Here is a 13,981-nt window from a genome sequence, read left to right as displayed (position 1 = left end):
TAGAGGGAATTTGGATTGTTTGGACACTTCAGCTACTTAGCAAGGGAGGTGATGGTCTAGTGGTTAAGGTGTTGGGCTTGAGTCCAGAAGATCATGGGTTCAAATCCCCACCTGACTGGAAAATCACTAAGGGTCCTTGGGCAAGGCCTTTAATCCCCTATTGCTCCCGGTGTGTAGTGAGCGCCTTGTATGGCAGCACCCTGACATCGGGGTGAATGTGAGGCAGAACTGTAAAGCGCTTTGAGCGTCTGATTCAGATGGAAAAGCGCTATATAAATGCAGTCCATTTACCATTTAAAAAAATTTTTACCTTAACATGAAGGTCAAAAGCCTTTTGCAGGACACTTTATTCTGGAGTTTTTTTGTTTGTTTGTTTTTTGTTGTTTTTTTAAACAAAAAAGTCTTTTGAAACACATTTTGTGCATTACAGAAAGCATTTTAAAGCACAATTTAGTCCTGTGGGTTTTTTCAGAATAAAAGCCTTTCACTGCACATTTTATACTGTATTTGTTTTCAAAATACAAGTATTTTTTCCAGAACATGTATGCTGTACTTTTTTCAGAATAAAAGGCATTTACAACACGTTTTATGCTTTAGTTTTTTTTTCAAAATAAAAGCCTTTTGCAGGATATTTTATGCTTTGAGGTTTTTTCAGAGTAAAAGCCTTTTGCAGCGCTTTCTTGTTTTTCAGAATAAAAGCCTTTGGCAGTGCACTGTTTTTATTTTTTTTTGTTGTTGTTGTTGTTTGTTTTGTTTTTTGTTTAGAATAAAATCGATCTGAAGGACATTTTTTGCTTGAGGTTTTTTAGAATAAAAGCCTTTTGCAACACACTGTGGGGAGGCGCAGCAGGTGCATGTACCTGAGCGGTGCAGCAGTGTGGATGGATGAATCTCCTGCTGGTGCTATGTGCAAATGAAGCAGCCGATATAAGGCCAAACCCTCTGCAGGATGACCAGGAAAGCCATCAGGTAGAAGATCAGCGTGACAGTCTGGACAGGGATGGATGGATGGAAAAGAATGCAGCAGAAGAAGAATGGAAGGGAGGAGCAACAGATGAAAAAGACAAAGCCATTACATGCGTGGGAATAGAGCAAAGACAGAAGATGGGAGAATTCATAACATGAAGAAGGAATTTGGGAGTTTATGGATGTAATTAGGAAGGAAGTAGAGATGGTAAAAAAAAACAAGGGAGGAAAAGAGAAAGAGAGAGTGAGGAAGAGGGAAGGAAATACACAAAGTAAAAGAAGAGGGGACACGAAAACAAAAATGAGGACTAGGAAAAGTGAAGAAAGCCGTGAAGGAGGGAATGAATAAAAAGAAAGGATGAGAACAGAGATGAAGAGGAGACTGAAAGAGGGAATAAACAGATTTGGGTTTAAGGAAAGAAGAGGTGAGGATGGAGTGATGATGCTGCAACAAAAAACATAATAAGAGAACATTTGTTGGGATATGAGGAAGGAGAGAAGATTGTGTGGAATTACAAAGAATTTAACATTTTTCAGATTCTGTATTTTTACTTTAGTTTTAATTTGGAAAATCAAACTGCAGCAGTAAACTGTTCAGAGTCAAAAGTTTATCATTATTCTCTAAAATATTGCCAAACCATAACAATGAGTAAACGCACACCGGTGCACAAATAACAAAATGCAGAAATACCCAAACGAAAAATACCCCAAACTTACGAGTACAACATAATTTTGTAGGTTAGATGATCTAATCAATTATTCATTAAAGGACATGTCGCACCGAAATCATACCAATTTAGATTTAGGCTGTTAGTGACCATCCGATGATCCACCGGTTGTTGTGTGTTGGGGGGTGTGGCTGGATATTTTGGTGTTCTTTTCTTTTCTTTGCTCTCCAGGTGGCATGAGAACTGATTTGTCTGTGGAGAAGGTGCTGGCTGAAGAATCCTTCACCCTCATCAACATCATGTGCAGCACCTGTGAATGGTGCTCACATGCAACCTTAAAGACTTTCAGCTGAAGCAGATAATTGGATGGCGTTCTGCATTTAAGTCATGTGTGATTCAAGCAGAACTGTCGGGAACTCGACCTTGTGATGTTCGTTTGTGAGACGCTGAGGACCACGCCTGGGTTTGACACATCGAGCCCGTGAAGCAAGGAAGGGTGAGGGACACATGCCGTCAGCACACATCAAAGGTGATTAAGTGTTTGACTAAATGTTGATAGTAACTTGGTATTTTGTTATGCAGTATACTTGAATTGTGATGAGGATTGTGGAGCTCGCTTCTCACTGCTGTGGCATGCGGACAAGTGGTCCTCCACCTGTTGTGAGAAGCTGCTTATTTGCATAAAGCTTAAAATACAGACCTGTATGTGTTGCTGATAGTGTGTGTCTTTTGAAGGATATTAGTTGTAACTGCTAACTTACCTCACCTCTTCTATGCTTCGCAGAGAGTCGGTTTGTCGTGTCCACCTGGGGGGTGTTTGGCGGTGGTAGTGGGTCCAGGAGCGCCGGGTTTCGATCCTTTTGGGCGCTGGAGAGCGTGCCAGCCTTCACTCCACCAGAAGGACGCTATTTCTGTTTTTACACTTTTTATGCACCAGTGGGTGAAATAAATATATTGTTTTTGGAACCGCTTTTCTGGTTATTTGTAGCGCTGGGTTCCGTCTGACGCAGGTCCGCTCCTCAACCCGCGTCGACACATAACAGTAGTTCCCGGCCATTCCATAATGGACCCAGCGGCAGAGGCGGTTCCTTTTGCCGAAAAAGTTCAAGAACACTTGGAGAAAATATGGGAGCAATTACAGCATCTCGCAAACCAAATTAAACAAACAGACGCCCGTGTTACGGAGCTCGCAGCGCAAGCCGTTCCGCTTCCTGCTGCTCCAGCTGCGGCATCATCGATACCGGTGCTGATAACTCCGTCACCCAGAGATTCGGCGTCCGAACCAATTATTTGTCATCCGGAGCCTTATGCGGGAGACGTCGAAGCCTGTGCTTCGTTTTTGATGCAATGTTCTCTGGTTTTTGCTCAGCGACCGGCTTCCTTCTCTTCTGATGGGAGTCGTGTGTCATATGTGACAAATTTGCTCCGAGGTGGCGCCTTAGCTTGGGTCACAGCGTGGTGGAGTAACAACTCGCCATTGTTAGGATCCTTTAAGGCTTTCTCCCGGGAGTTCCGACTGGTTTTTGACCATCCGGTGAAACGAATACCGTTGCTCAACGGTTGCTGAATCTCAGGCAGGGGAGGCGGAGTGCGGCGGAGTATTCCGTGGACTTTCGGATTTTTTCTGCTCAGTCAGGTTGGAATGCCGCAGCTTTACGAGGCGTGTTTGTAGATGGGTTAAATGAGTCATTAAAAGACGAGCTGGCAGTCCGTGACGAGCCAAACGATTTAGATGAGCTAATATCGTTGGTGATTCGTCTAGATGATCAGATGAAGGAGCGTGGACGCGAGAGAGGACGCCCATCAGAGCGGGTTTTTTTGTCTCGGGGCTTTCCCCGACACAGATCTGGGCCGCCTCTTCTTCGCCCCACTGAGGCTCCTCCGACAGGACCACTGGCTCCTCCTGTTGACGAGCCCATGCAGCTCGGACGAGCAGAGATTACTGTATTGCCCCGACATATAAACGTCAAGAAAAATAATGGTGACGTATCTCCAGGTGTTCTGGGACAGGCAAAACACACATAAAAAAGAAAAAAAAACAAAAAAACAATACGGGTTAATGTTTTGTTTTCTTTAAATAGGGGTTATAATTTGTTTGGGGAGTCAGAGGCGTGTCTGGTGGAGTGAATGTTAGGCGGTTAGAAGCCCGTCTGGGCTTACTTAATTGTTAATTTTTATGTGTTTTTAGGTATTTTCTGTTTGGGTTGTTGGGTCGTTTTATTTTGTTGTGTTTTATTTCCCTACATCCCTAACCCCAACCTCACTTGCCCCAAGACCGTTTGTCTTGTGGGTTGTGGGGTGGTGCAGGTTGGTCACGCTGAGCGTTCTCAGAAGACCTCTGCACTAAGGGGGGGGGGGGGGGGGGGGTGTTAGGGGCGTTTTTCTTGGTTTGGTTAGGGCCCGGTTCCACTCCAGCCTCGGTGAGCCTTTGTACCGTTCGTCATTGGTGTTGCCGGGGTGTGGTGCAGCGGAGACATACCTCAGTCGGAGGGGTGGGCCAATCTGTTGCCGTTTGCCATTTCGGTAGTTCCACCCCTCCCGAGAGGCTGGGGTATGGTCGAGTTGGGGCACCGGACGTATTTCCGGTTCTCCGCTGCGCCTTGAGGTTGGGGCTGGGTTAGTTTTTCCTGTTCCCTTCCCCGGCTTAATGTTTTGAGCCGTTCGCCAAAATTGAGCCGCCGAGGGGCTCTGGGAGGGACCTGGGGTCTTTCGGGGTGCCGGGGAGGGTAACAGGGTTTACGGTCGTTTTATATCCCCCCGGGGGTTGTTTTTGGTAGTCCTCCGGGGGTTGATTTTTGATTTTGTTTTGTTTCCTTCCGGGTTCCACCTCCAGGGTTGATGGGACGGTCCTCTGGGGGGGAAATTGACTTGTGGGGCCGACTAGCCAGGTGTGGCCGGGTCTGGGGTTCCGGGGTTGTGGGGAGGGTGCCTCCTGGGGTTTGATGGTACGGTCCTCTTGGGGGCGCCGTTTGCTCCATGTATACCTGGGGACCTTTGTGGGATTCTGGTTCTGGCTGTTCCTCCTGGAACTGGCGGTAAAGGCCTTCTGGGGGGGGGTTGGGTTCTGCAGGTCGTTCTGGGGGGGTTGTTTGTTATTTTTCTTTTATGCATTTATGTTTGTATTGTGTTTGTGGGGCTGTGTTGGGTTTTTGTGTTTGGGAGTTTTTCTTTTCTTCCCGGGGTTTGATGGGACGGTCCCCTGGGGAGGTTTTGGGTGGGTTTTGTGTTTTTTCCTGTGTTGGATTGTACTGGGGAATGTTTTGGGGCTTTTGTTGATGCCAGCCGGCCTTCCAGCTGCGGTGCCCTGTCCTGCTGTCTGTGGTGGACCTTGGGAGCGTGGTGCTGTCTGCTTCCTGACGAGGACCCCGGAGGGAGGTGCTGTTCTCGGGCCTGGTCTGTTCGGTCGCCGGGAGGCTTCCCGTTAAAGGGGGGGTACTGTTGTGTGTTGGGGGGTGTGGCTGGATATTTTGGTGTTCTTTTCTTTTCTTTGCTCTCCAGGTGGCATGAGAACTGATTTGTCTGTGGAGAAGGTGCTGGCTGAAGAATCCTTCACCCTCATCAACATCATGTGTAGCACCTGTGAATGGTGCTCACATGCAACCTTAAAGACTTTCAGCTGAAGCAGATAATTGGTTGGCGTTCTGCATTTAAGTCATGTGTGATTCAAGCAGAACTGCCGGGAACTCGACCTTGTGATGTTCGTTTGTGAGACGCTGAGGACCGCGCCTGGGTTTGACACATCGAGCCTGTGAAGCAAGGAAGGGTGAGGGACACATGCCGTCAGCACACATCAAAGGTGATTAAGTGTTTGACTAATTGTTGATAGTAACTTGGTATTTTGTTACGCAGTATACTTGAATTGTGATGAGGATTGTGCAGCTCGCTTCTCACTGTTGTGGCATGCGGACAAGTGGTCCTCCACCTGTTGTGAGAAGCTGCTTATTTGCATAAAGCTTAAAATACAGACCTGTATGTGTTGCTGATAGTGTGTGTCTTTTGAAGGATATTAGTTGTAACTGCTAACTTACCTCACCTCTTCTATGCTTCGCAGAGAGTCGGTTTGTCGTGTCCACCTGGGGGGTGTTTGGCGGTGGTAGTGGGTCCAGGAGCGCCGGGCTTTGATCCTTTTGGGCGCTGGAGAGTGTGCCAGCCTTCACTCCACCAGAAGGACGCTATTTCTGTTTTTACACTTTTTATGCACCAGTGGGTGAAATAAATATATTGTTTTTGGAACCGCTTTCTGGTTATTTGTAGCGCTGGGTTCCGTCTGACGCAGGTCCGCTCCTCAACCCGCGTCGACACATAACACCGGGATTACTTTGTGCACTTCATGACCAGTTTCAAAGTATACGGCATTCGCAGCAAACAGCTATGGAGACATCCGAAAACAAAATACTCGTGAGTACTCGTGTGTTTCTGACAAGTGACATCGCTCCTAGAAGCACCCTAGCATGCGCTTCGTTGGAATGTAGCTGCTAACGTTAAGAAAGGAGGCACAGATTAATTCCAAAGTTGACATAAGTGTGATGTCGTGTTATGATCACTCGTCTTTAAGTGAAAACTGTTCATTTTGATGCAGTCACAGTAAAAGCTGAGGCTCCAAGAAGGTTTAGTGCACCTGCACGGCCATGAGTCATAAATGCAGCCTGCCAATAACAATATGTGCTGGAGGCTCAGCTTTATGCACAATTAATTATGAGTGTTATCAATAAAATCTTAAAAAAAAAAAGTACATCTGCCGCCGGGCAAAAAACATCTTGGAGACAATGACAGTAGCAGGAGCCTCTCATCAGCTGCACAGCATGGGCACACGCACACACACACACACAGCTCCAAATTCACACTCAAAGTAAAAAAAAAAGAAGCTTGCCACAAAACACAAAAGAGGTAAAATCCTGAACATGCCAGACTCATCCAGAGGTAGATGATTGCTGGCTGCAGCTCCGCCTTCAGTTCTCTCATGATTGTGTCACATTAAATAAAGTCTATTAACTTGTGGAATTAATGTATTCTGACTTTTTCCAATGTAACAAATCCATCTCTGTGTCCAGGCAGTCTGTTAAAAACAGTGTCAGATGTCCCACGTCCATGTGCACAGCTTCAGTAAACCAGCATCCACACAAACAGTGCATCACCAAACTTTAGGTTCCAAAATCCGACACTCTAACAAAGTTAAGCGTTTCGGGGTGAAGTGTGTCATCTCCTGTCTGTAAATCCGAGCCATCACGTTTGAACGAAAGCTCAGAAGCTTCATTTTCAGACAGAGCAGGTTCATTTCTTTCTGTCTGTCAGTCATCAGGATGTTTCTGCTCATTCTAAAATGTGCGTCACACGCCGAAAAATGCTGGGAATTGCGGAGTGAGACTTTTTCCGGAAATGCACCTGCTAATGCTCAGAGTGAGAGGAATAAAACAAATCAGCGATCACTAATTATGAGCATGTGTGCAGAGACATTTAGTCATCAACACTTTTATGTCGTCTTACTAAGTGGGACGTTAAAAATGTGTGACATGTCCTTTAACTGACACAGTTAGCATGAGGGTCATGTTATGGGAGCAGAATTACAATCACAGAAAACCTTTAATGGTAAGATCAAATATGGCCAGATTTTGATGTCAATGTAATTCCGTTACTGTAGAATTGCTCACTTGCTCTGTGTTTTTACACCCAACTGCAAACTATAATCACCAGTTTATACTTGAGAAGAGACGGTTTTTGTCGCGGATACGACGGCCTAAACATGAGACACGGCCAGCTAGCATAACAACCATCTTCAGTTAGGACATTCTTTGCATTTATGACCTCATATGTCAACAGCAGCCCGTCCGAGGGCTCAGACATAAATTTTTTTTATCAAAGGTTACCCTAAAAATTTGCTGCTAAAATGCTCGTGTGACCCTCTGTGGAGCCCTGGGGTGAGTTTTCCACCAAACGTGTGTTTGCATTTCAAAAGCTGCTGACAAAACTGTGAAAGATTATAGTTGAGGCATTAAAATGACTTGATCCTTCCTTCCTCTTCATCCTTTCCTGCTTCCTAAAAACTGCAGCCACACAGAGACCAGCGAGAGTGCAGCAACCGTTTCAGCATTGTTGTGGAAAACAAAATGTGGGCGTGGCCACACAGCAGCATGGAGAGTGCAACAGCAGCAGTGAAGATGATGATGATGATGATGATGAAGGTAAAGCCAGACATGAGCACTGACCTGCACAGAGACAAACGGGGTCATTTTCACCTCCGCTTCGCTGGCGCTCGCTTCCACTTTGGGTTGAGTGTCTTCAGTCGGCTCCACCGCCTCTTGTTTATCTTCAGCGTTGGTTTCAAACCCTCCGTCTTTGACTCCCCACATGAAACCATTTGTACTTTCCGCTCTGCCAGCTGCACAATCTTCTACCTTTGGATTATCATCTTCAGTGTTGGAGTGATTCTCTGTCACGCCTCCGAACTTGGAGAAATCCTTCACCAGCTCCTCATTTCTTTCATCTGTTCCTGGACTTCGTTTGTCCACCTCCTCTTTCATCGCTTCAGTTTCACAGTTCTTCCCGACCAGTGCCAACTCTGACGTGTCATTTGGATTTAAAATTCTGCCCTCGCCATCTACTGCAGTGCTAGCTTCTAGAAAATGGTCTAAACTACCTTCTCTGAGATCAAAACTACCCTCCACCAGGCGTTTATCTGCAGCCCCGGGAAGGCACACCCAGCCCTGCATGTCCACCTCTTCCTCGTTCTCCTCACTTTCTGCTGCCTGCTGAGCTACTTGCACTGGAGGAAGAGGGTTGAAAGAGCTTCCTGGTCCATTGGGCTTCTTCTGAGGTTGAGACGTGCAATCAGGGCAAGGTGGAGGTTGGTTAAGACTTTGGTGTTGTGGCTGAGCGAGAAACTGGCTGGAGAGTTCTTGGGGAGACCGGTCGGGGTTCGACATCTTCTCATCAAGGCTAAAGGGCTTGGATGTAGGTATTACAGAAGGGTGGAACTGGATCTGGGTCTCAGTTGCTGATGGGCATTGTTGGTGCTGTAGGAGGTGGGGTTGTGGTTGGACTGCACCTGGTGTCTCAGTCTGGTTCCTGGTACGAGTAGTGGAATCTGTGGTTGAGTCTTGAGGTGGTGAGCAAATAGGTTCTTCAGGATTGTGAACGTCTGACAGGGGTTTTGTAGGATTAGCAAGACCAGGATTAACTCTGCACTGACTGCTGGGTTTGTACCAACTGGGATAGAACATCACGTCCATCTCCTCGGCTCCATCCTGAGTGACTTGATTTTCCGTCATCTCGCTACATGACGTCCAGTCACCTGCATCATGGTTCGTCTCTGAGCCTTCACTCTGATGTGCGAAATAAAACTGTTAAACAAACAAAAGCGTCTGTTTGCCCGAAGAAACAAAATGTTATATTTACTTAATCTGGTTATGTCAACCAGACCTACAGAATCCGGTTATTTAAATGGAAAAAACACATAGTCTCAAATTGTTATAACTGTTGGTAATTGTATATGATGTTTCCCATTTAAACAACTGTGTTTTCTGGTCTGGTTGACGTAACTAGATTAAGTTAATACAACATCTCTTTTTTAAGACTTCTGTCCCCACCCTTTGAATGAGGCGACATAAAACAAACAGCTTTGTGTTAAAGGGTGGAAAACAAACAAACAAATAAATAAATAAATAGGTTTGGAAACAACTGCACTCTAAAAATTAAATGTTATACAAACTTAATCTAGTTATGTCAACCGGTTCCAAAAAAAAATGGTTGTTTAAATGTGCATTTTTTCACAATTTGTTGTAGCTTGCTTTTTATGGAACCAGTTGGCATAACTTGATTGAGTAAGTATAAAATTTAATTTTTTTTAACGTGTGCTGCAAAGTATAACATGCTGTGAATATTAAAAAATACCTTGAAAAAACCTCAATAATCAGACATTTTATAGTTATAAAATGTAACAAATAACAAATGTCAGAAAATGTCCTTATCAGTTCCTCAGAACCCAAAAAGACAGCATGAAATTGTTTGTTTTTTAACCAAACCACCTTGTGTGAATCCACCAGTTTATCTCAAACTGAACCCATTTGAAGCCAGTTTGTCAATCCTTTAGTCCTGTTTCTTACCAGATAAAATAAGGTTCAAGTCTGATTTAAACCCCACATCTAAAGCTTTAAAACCAGATAAAACTATATATTTGGTCAACAACAACCAGACTATAGAGAGTATTGACTAAGACCAGATTTGGGCGTCTCACTGTTGTTTTCAAAGGCTGAACTCTTTTAAACCAAATCAAACTATGTGTAAAAACACTTCAGAGTAGTTGAGCCTCTGCAACAAGTCAAAACCAGCTCACCAAATTAAAGAAATAAATATTGCAAAGAAACCAAATAAAGCATTTTTTCCATTAACTATTTGTCTTTAAAGTTCTGTACATACCCCCATCCATTGGGGTCTGGTTTTGACTGAACTGCCCACTTTGCCCACTTTCAGCGACCTGCAAGCTTTTAATCTGCAGTTTTGTGCTGCAGCTCTGAGTTGAAAAAGTTGTCATCTCTCAAAGCACGGTGACAACAGCACACCTGCTTAACAACATTTTTATGCTTTTTCCCCTTTATTTAAAACTCTGAGCCGCTCTGTGTGTCCTCGCTAAAAACAGCTGCTCCGCGATGTCTTAACATCTCACACTTTTTTCCACCCAAATACACCTAAACTCTCTTTCTGCAGGCAACATGACATAAACAACGCTGATAAAACTTTGTTACCTGTCAATCTGGACATGTTTTCTGCACAAATAAATGTTATCCATTCTTTGTGCTCAAACACCAAAGGGGTGAATCCAGGCGGGAAGGGGGCATGGAGCGGGTCCCCACAACACCCCTAGATAAAGGTTCACTTTTGAAGCCTTTTTTTTTTTACTACTACTTCAGGATGCGACCAATCTGATCCAGTATTGGTATCGGAAGCCGATACCTATGTAATTTAAGTATCGGAAAATACCAATACAACCTGTGACATTTTCCGATACCAGAGAGGAGCCACTGTGAAACCTGTCAACTGCTGCTGCTTGCTCTCTCCTTTGTTTGCTGCTGAGTGTGAGCAGGGGAGGGGGGAGGTTTCTGAAGACGAGCTGTTTGAGAGAGCTCTCTTCCACAGTGTTCTAAGCCACGGGTAGCGCCAAATTTCCACACGGCTCTCGGGTTCAAATTGTTTGTTAGTCGAGCACGTATTTTCTGAAAAATCAAATCAATTTTTTTTATATAGCGCCAAATCACAACAAACAGTTGCCCCAAGGCGCTTTATATTGTAAGGCAAGGCCATACAATAATTACGGAAAAACCCCAACGGTCAAAACGACCCCCTGTGAGCAAGCACTTGGCAACAGTGGGAAGGAAAAACTCCCTTTTAACAGGAAGAAACCTCCAGCAGAACCAGGCTCAGGGAGGGGCAGTCTTCTGCTGGGACTGGTTGGGGCTGAGGGAGAGAACCAGGAAAAGACATGCTGTGGAGGGGAGCAGAGATCAATCACTAATGATTAAATGCAGAGTGGTGCATACAGAGCAAAAAGAGAAAGAAACACTCAGTGCATCATGGGAACCCCCCAGCAGTCTAAGTCTATAGCAGCATAACTAAGGGATGGTTCAGGGTCACCTGATCCAGCCCTAACTATAAGCTTTATCAAAAAGGAAAGTTTTAAGCCTAATCTTAAAAGTAGAGAGGGTGTCTGTCTCCCTGACCTGAATTGGGAGCTGGTTCCACAGGAGAGGAGCCTGAAAGCTGAAGGCTCTGCCTCCCATTCTACTCTTACAAACCCTAGGAACTACAAGTAAGCCTGCAGTCTGAGAGCAAAGCACTCTATTGGGGTGATATGGTACTATGAGGTCCCTAAGATGGGACCTGATTATTCAAAACCTTATAAGTAAGAAGAAGAATTTTAAATTCTATTCTAGAATTAACAGGAAGCCAATGAAGAGAGGCCAGTATGGGTGAGATATGCTCTCTCCTTCTAGTCCCCGTTAGTACTCTAGCTGCAGCATTTTGAATGAATGCTGAAAAATGAACTGAATTGTTGCTGAAATGTGTGCTGAAAAGTTAGCCACTTTGGCATCTTGAGGCTGTGAAACACTATGAAAAGCCAGCTCAGCATGCAGCTGGGGAGGAGCTGAACAGAGATTCTGTCTGCTGAAAGGGAAAAATCTCCATCAAAATCCTTCAGTATTAATCCAGAGTTTGTCGCTGATGATACATTTAGAAATTTACGGTTTATTTTAAGGCCCCTTCACATATAGTGCGAATTTGGTCGATTTGCGCAGAAAGTGCGCATGAAGCAGGAATCGTGTACAAAACATGTAAAATCGTTGCTGCTTCCAACGCCTCGTGCACCTGTTGCTACAACTATTTGCACACACCAGCGGCTGAAAGACAAGAGTGTGTGCTGTGAGAGCCCATCGAATCCTCTTGTGGCAGGTGTCAACCAAATTCCAGGTGACACACACAAATATCTAACAACTCAAAATGTGTGGCCATTGGTACTATTAACACAACAACAGTCACCAGAAAATCACTGTCAAGCTGGATGTGAAATTTGTCTAAGTGACCCCCACGACTATGAGGTTGCCGAGTGCACACATGGCGTGCCAGAGTGTTGGCTCCCCCACAGCACATATGTACGTGTGGTTCGCCCAACCCTCACAGATGAGGCATCTCTCATCTGATCACAGAGTGGCATCTTGGACTGCGCACTGACAGGACAGGGGGCGTGGCTGGCTGCTTACAGCTGTTGAGACATCTCCGGTTCTGGACATCACAGCTGCAGCACACATCCCATGTTTTGATGGACACGTGTGTGTGTGTGTGTGTGTGTGTGTGTGTGTGTGTGTGTGTGTGTGTGTGTGTGTGTGTGTGTGTGTGTGTGTGTGTGTGTGTGTGTGTGTGTGTGTGTGTGTGTGTGCGCTTGTGTGGAAATACATAAAAACATAAAAATGGGCCGTCTGTCCATTTGGACACGCAGCAGGCCATCTGAATGTCACGTCTGACAGGACATGCATGTCGGGCCGTGACAGCTGTGAACGGCGCGCCACAGGACCAGGACAACCCAACAGTATAACAAGTACGCCACTTTCAGTCACGTATCAGTAGAAATACACCATAACATACACCATTTGGTCAGTTATCACAGTGCTTTTTTTCTTTTATTTTTAGAAAATACGTTTATCTGCTTGTTGATTTTAGCCATTTCACACTCCTGTTACAAGACAGTGATTGTAGTGCAGTGGTAAAGTTTCCATCTGGTAACCAGAGCATGCAGGTTAAAATCCTGTGAGTGGCATTTTTTTCTTTTTATTTAACTGCAGGCTTTTGTATTGCATCCCCTTTTATATATTATTTATATCAACCCAGTGATATTCACTAATTATACAGCTGGTTTTTATTTTATTTTCCTCCACATTAGCGGCGCAATGTGGTGCAGCTTGTCCCATGGAATGCAGCTGCTTGCACTGTGTTCCTACTTGAAAGACACCATCGCGTGCATGAACCGTCGCACCGGGATCATGCACGCCTGCCCATCGGCGCAATGTTTCATGGTTCGCTCATACGAGCTGTTTCGCCATGAGTCGCTTGAGTTGTAAGTTGTACAAAAAATTGTGGATCGGTGCATCCCTACCGCTACTACTAATACTAGTTAATAATAATAATTTCAACAGCTAAAATGTTTAGAGAGAAAATATTAAATGTTAGAAAACTCAAACGGCGGTCGAACCACAGTTTGACTGCATTCAGAGCATTCTGATCGCATTCAAGGGAACCTCAAAATTGATCAGGTACACCAAATCCTGATGGCCCGTCCCGATTATGCTCCCAATGAGCCAGATTCCCCCACCAATGCATCCTGTTTGGGGCGTGCAAAGGAAATATTGTAATGTGCAAAGTCTGTGGCATGCAATCATTATGTGTACGAGATGTGAACATTGCACAATCACACCCAATACACCATGTGTCACACTAAGTCACTGCATCTCAGATCCGCACAGCACACGCCTGAATGGGCTGTCACGTCCATAATCAGCTCGATATTACAGATACAATGACATCCTCACTTATGGGACAGATAATGTACCTGTAATATTGTGTCCAACAGGCCTGTAACAAACCGGTCAGTTGAGCTGCGCAGCGAGTCGGTGCGTCTCAGAGCTGCGCTACACCACACAAGCCTGAACGGGCTGTTACAGCTGTAATACACATCAAGTCACAGTTACAACATTTAACACATATATGGGTGATTCTTAGACTATGGGCACTTATGTCCTTTGATCATATTGTATGAAAAACAGAAAAAAGGGGAAATTTCACACTTTTATAGTTATCTTTTTTCA

General features: G+C 44.9%; 1 protein-coding gene across 3 annotated transcripts in view; it reads right to left on the bottom strand.

Annotated features, from left to right (window-relative positions):
• Positions 1-13,981, bottom strand: part of LOC117511871 (tripartite motif-containing protein 54-like) — a 54,373-nt gene that overhangs the window by 19,214 nt on the left and 21,178 nt on the right. For 2 of the 3 annotated variants that reach the window (XM_034171778.1, XM_034171779.1), the window contains one exon: positions 865-1,411. In XM_034171778.1, coding sequence (XP_034027669.1) covers positions 1,115-1,411 — 297 coding nt within the window. In that variant the 3' untranslated portion in view covers positions 865-1,114. Of the gene's footprint in view, positions 1-860; positions 1,412-13,981 lie in introns of those variants that run through there. The other variant, XM_034171780.1, reaches the window with a different exon arrangement.

This window comes from Thalassophryne amazonica, chromosome 6 (assembly GCF_902500255.1).
Source record: "Thalassophryne amazonica chromosome 6, fThaAma1.1, whole genome shotgun sequence".
NCBI lineage: Eukaryota > Metazoa > Chordata > Actinopteri > Batrachoidiformes > Batrachoididae > Thalassophryne > Thalassophryne amazonica.
This window is presented reverse-complemented; position numbering and strand designations above follow the sequence as displayed.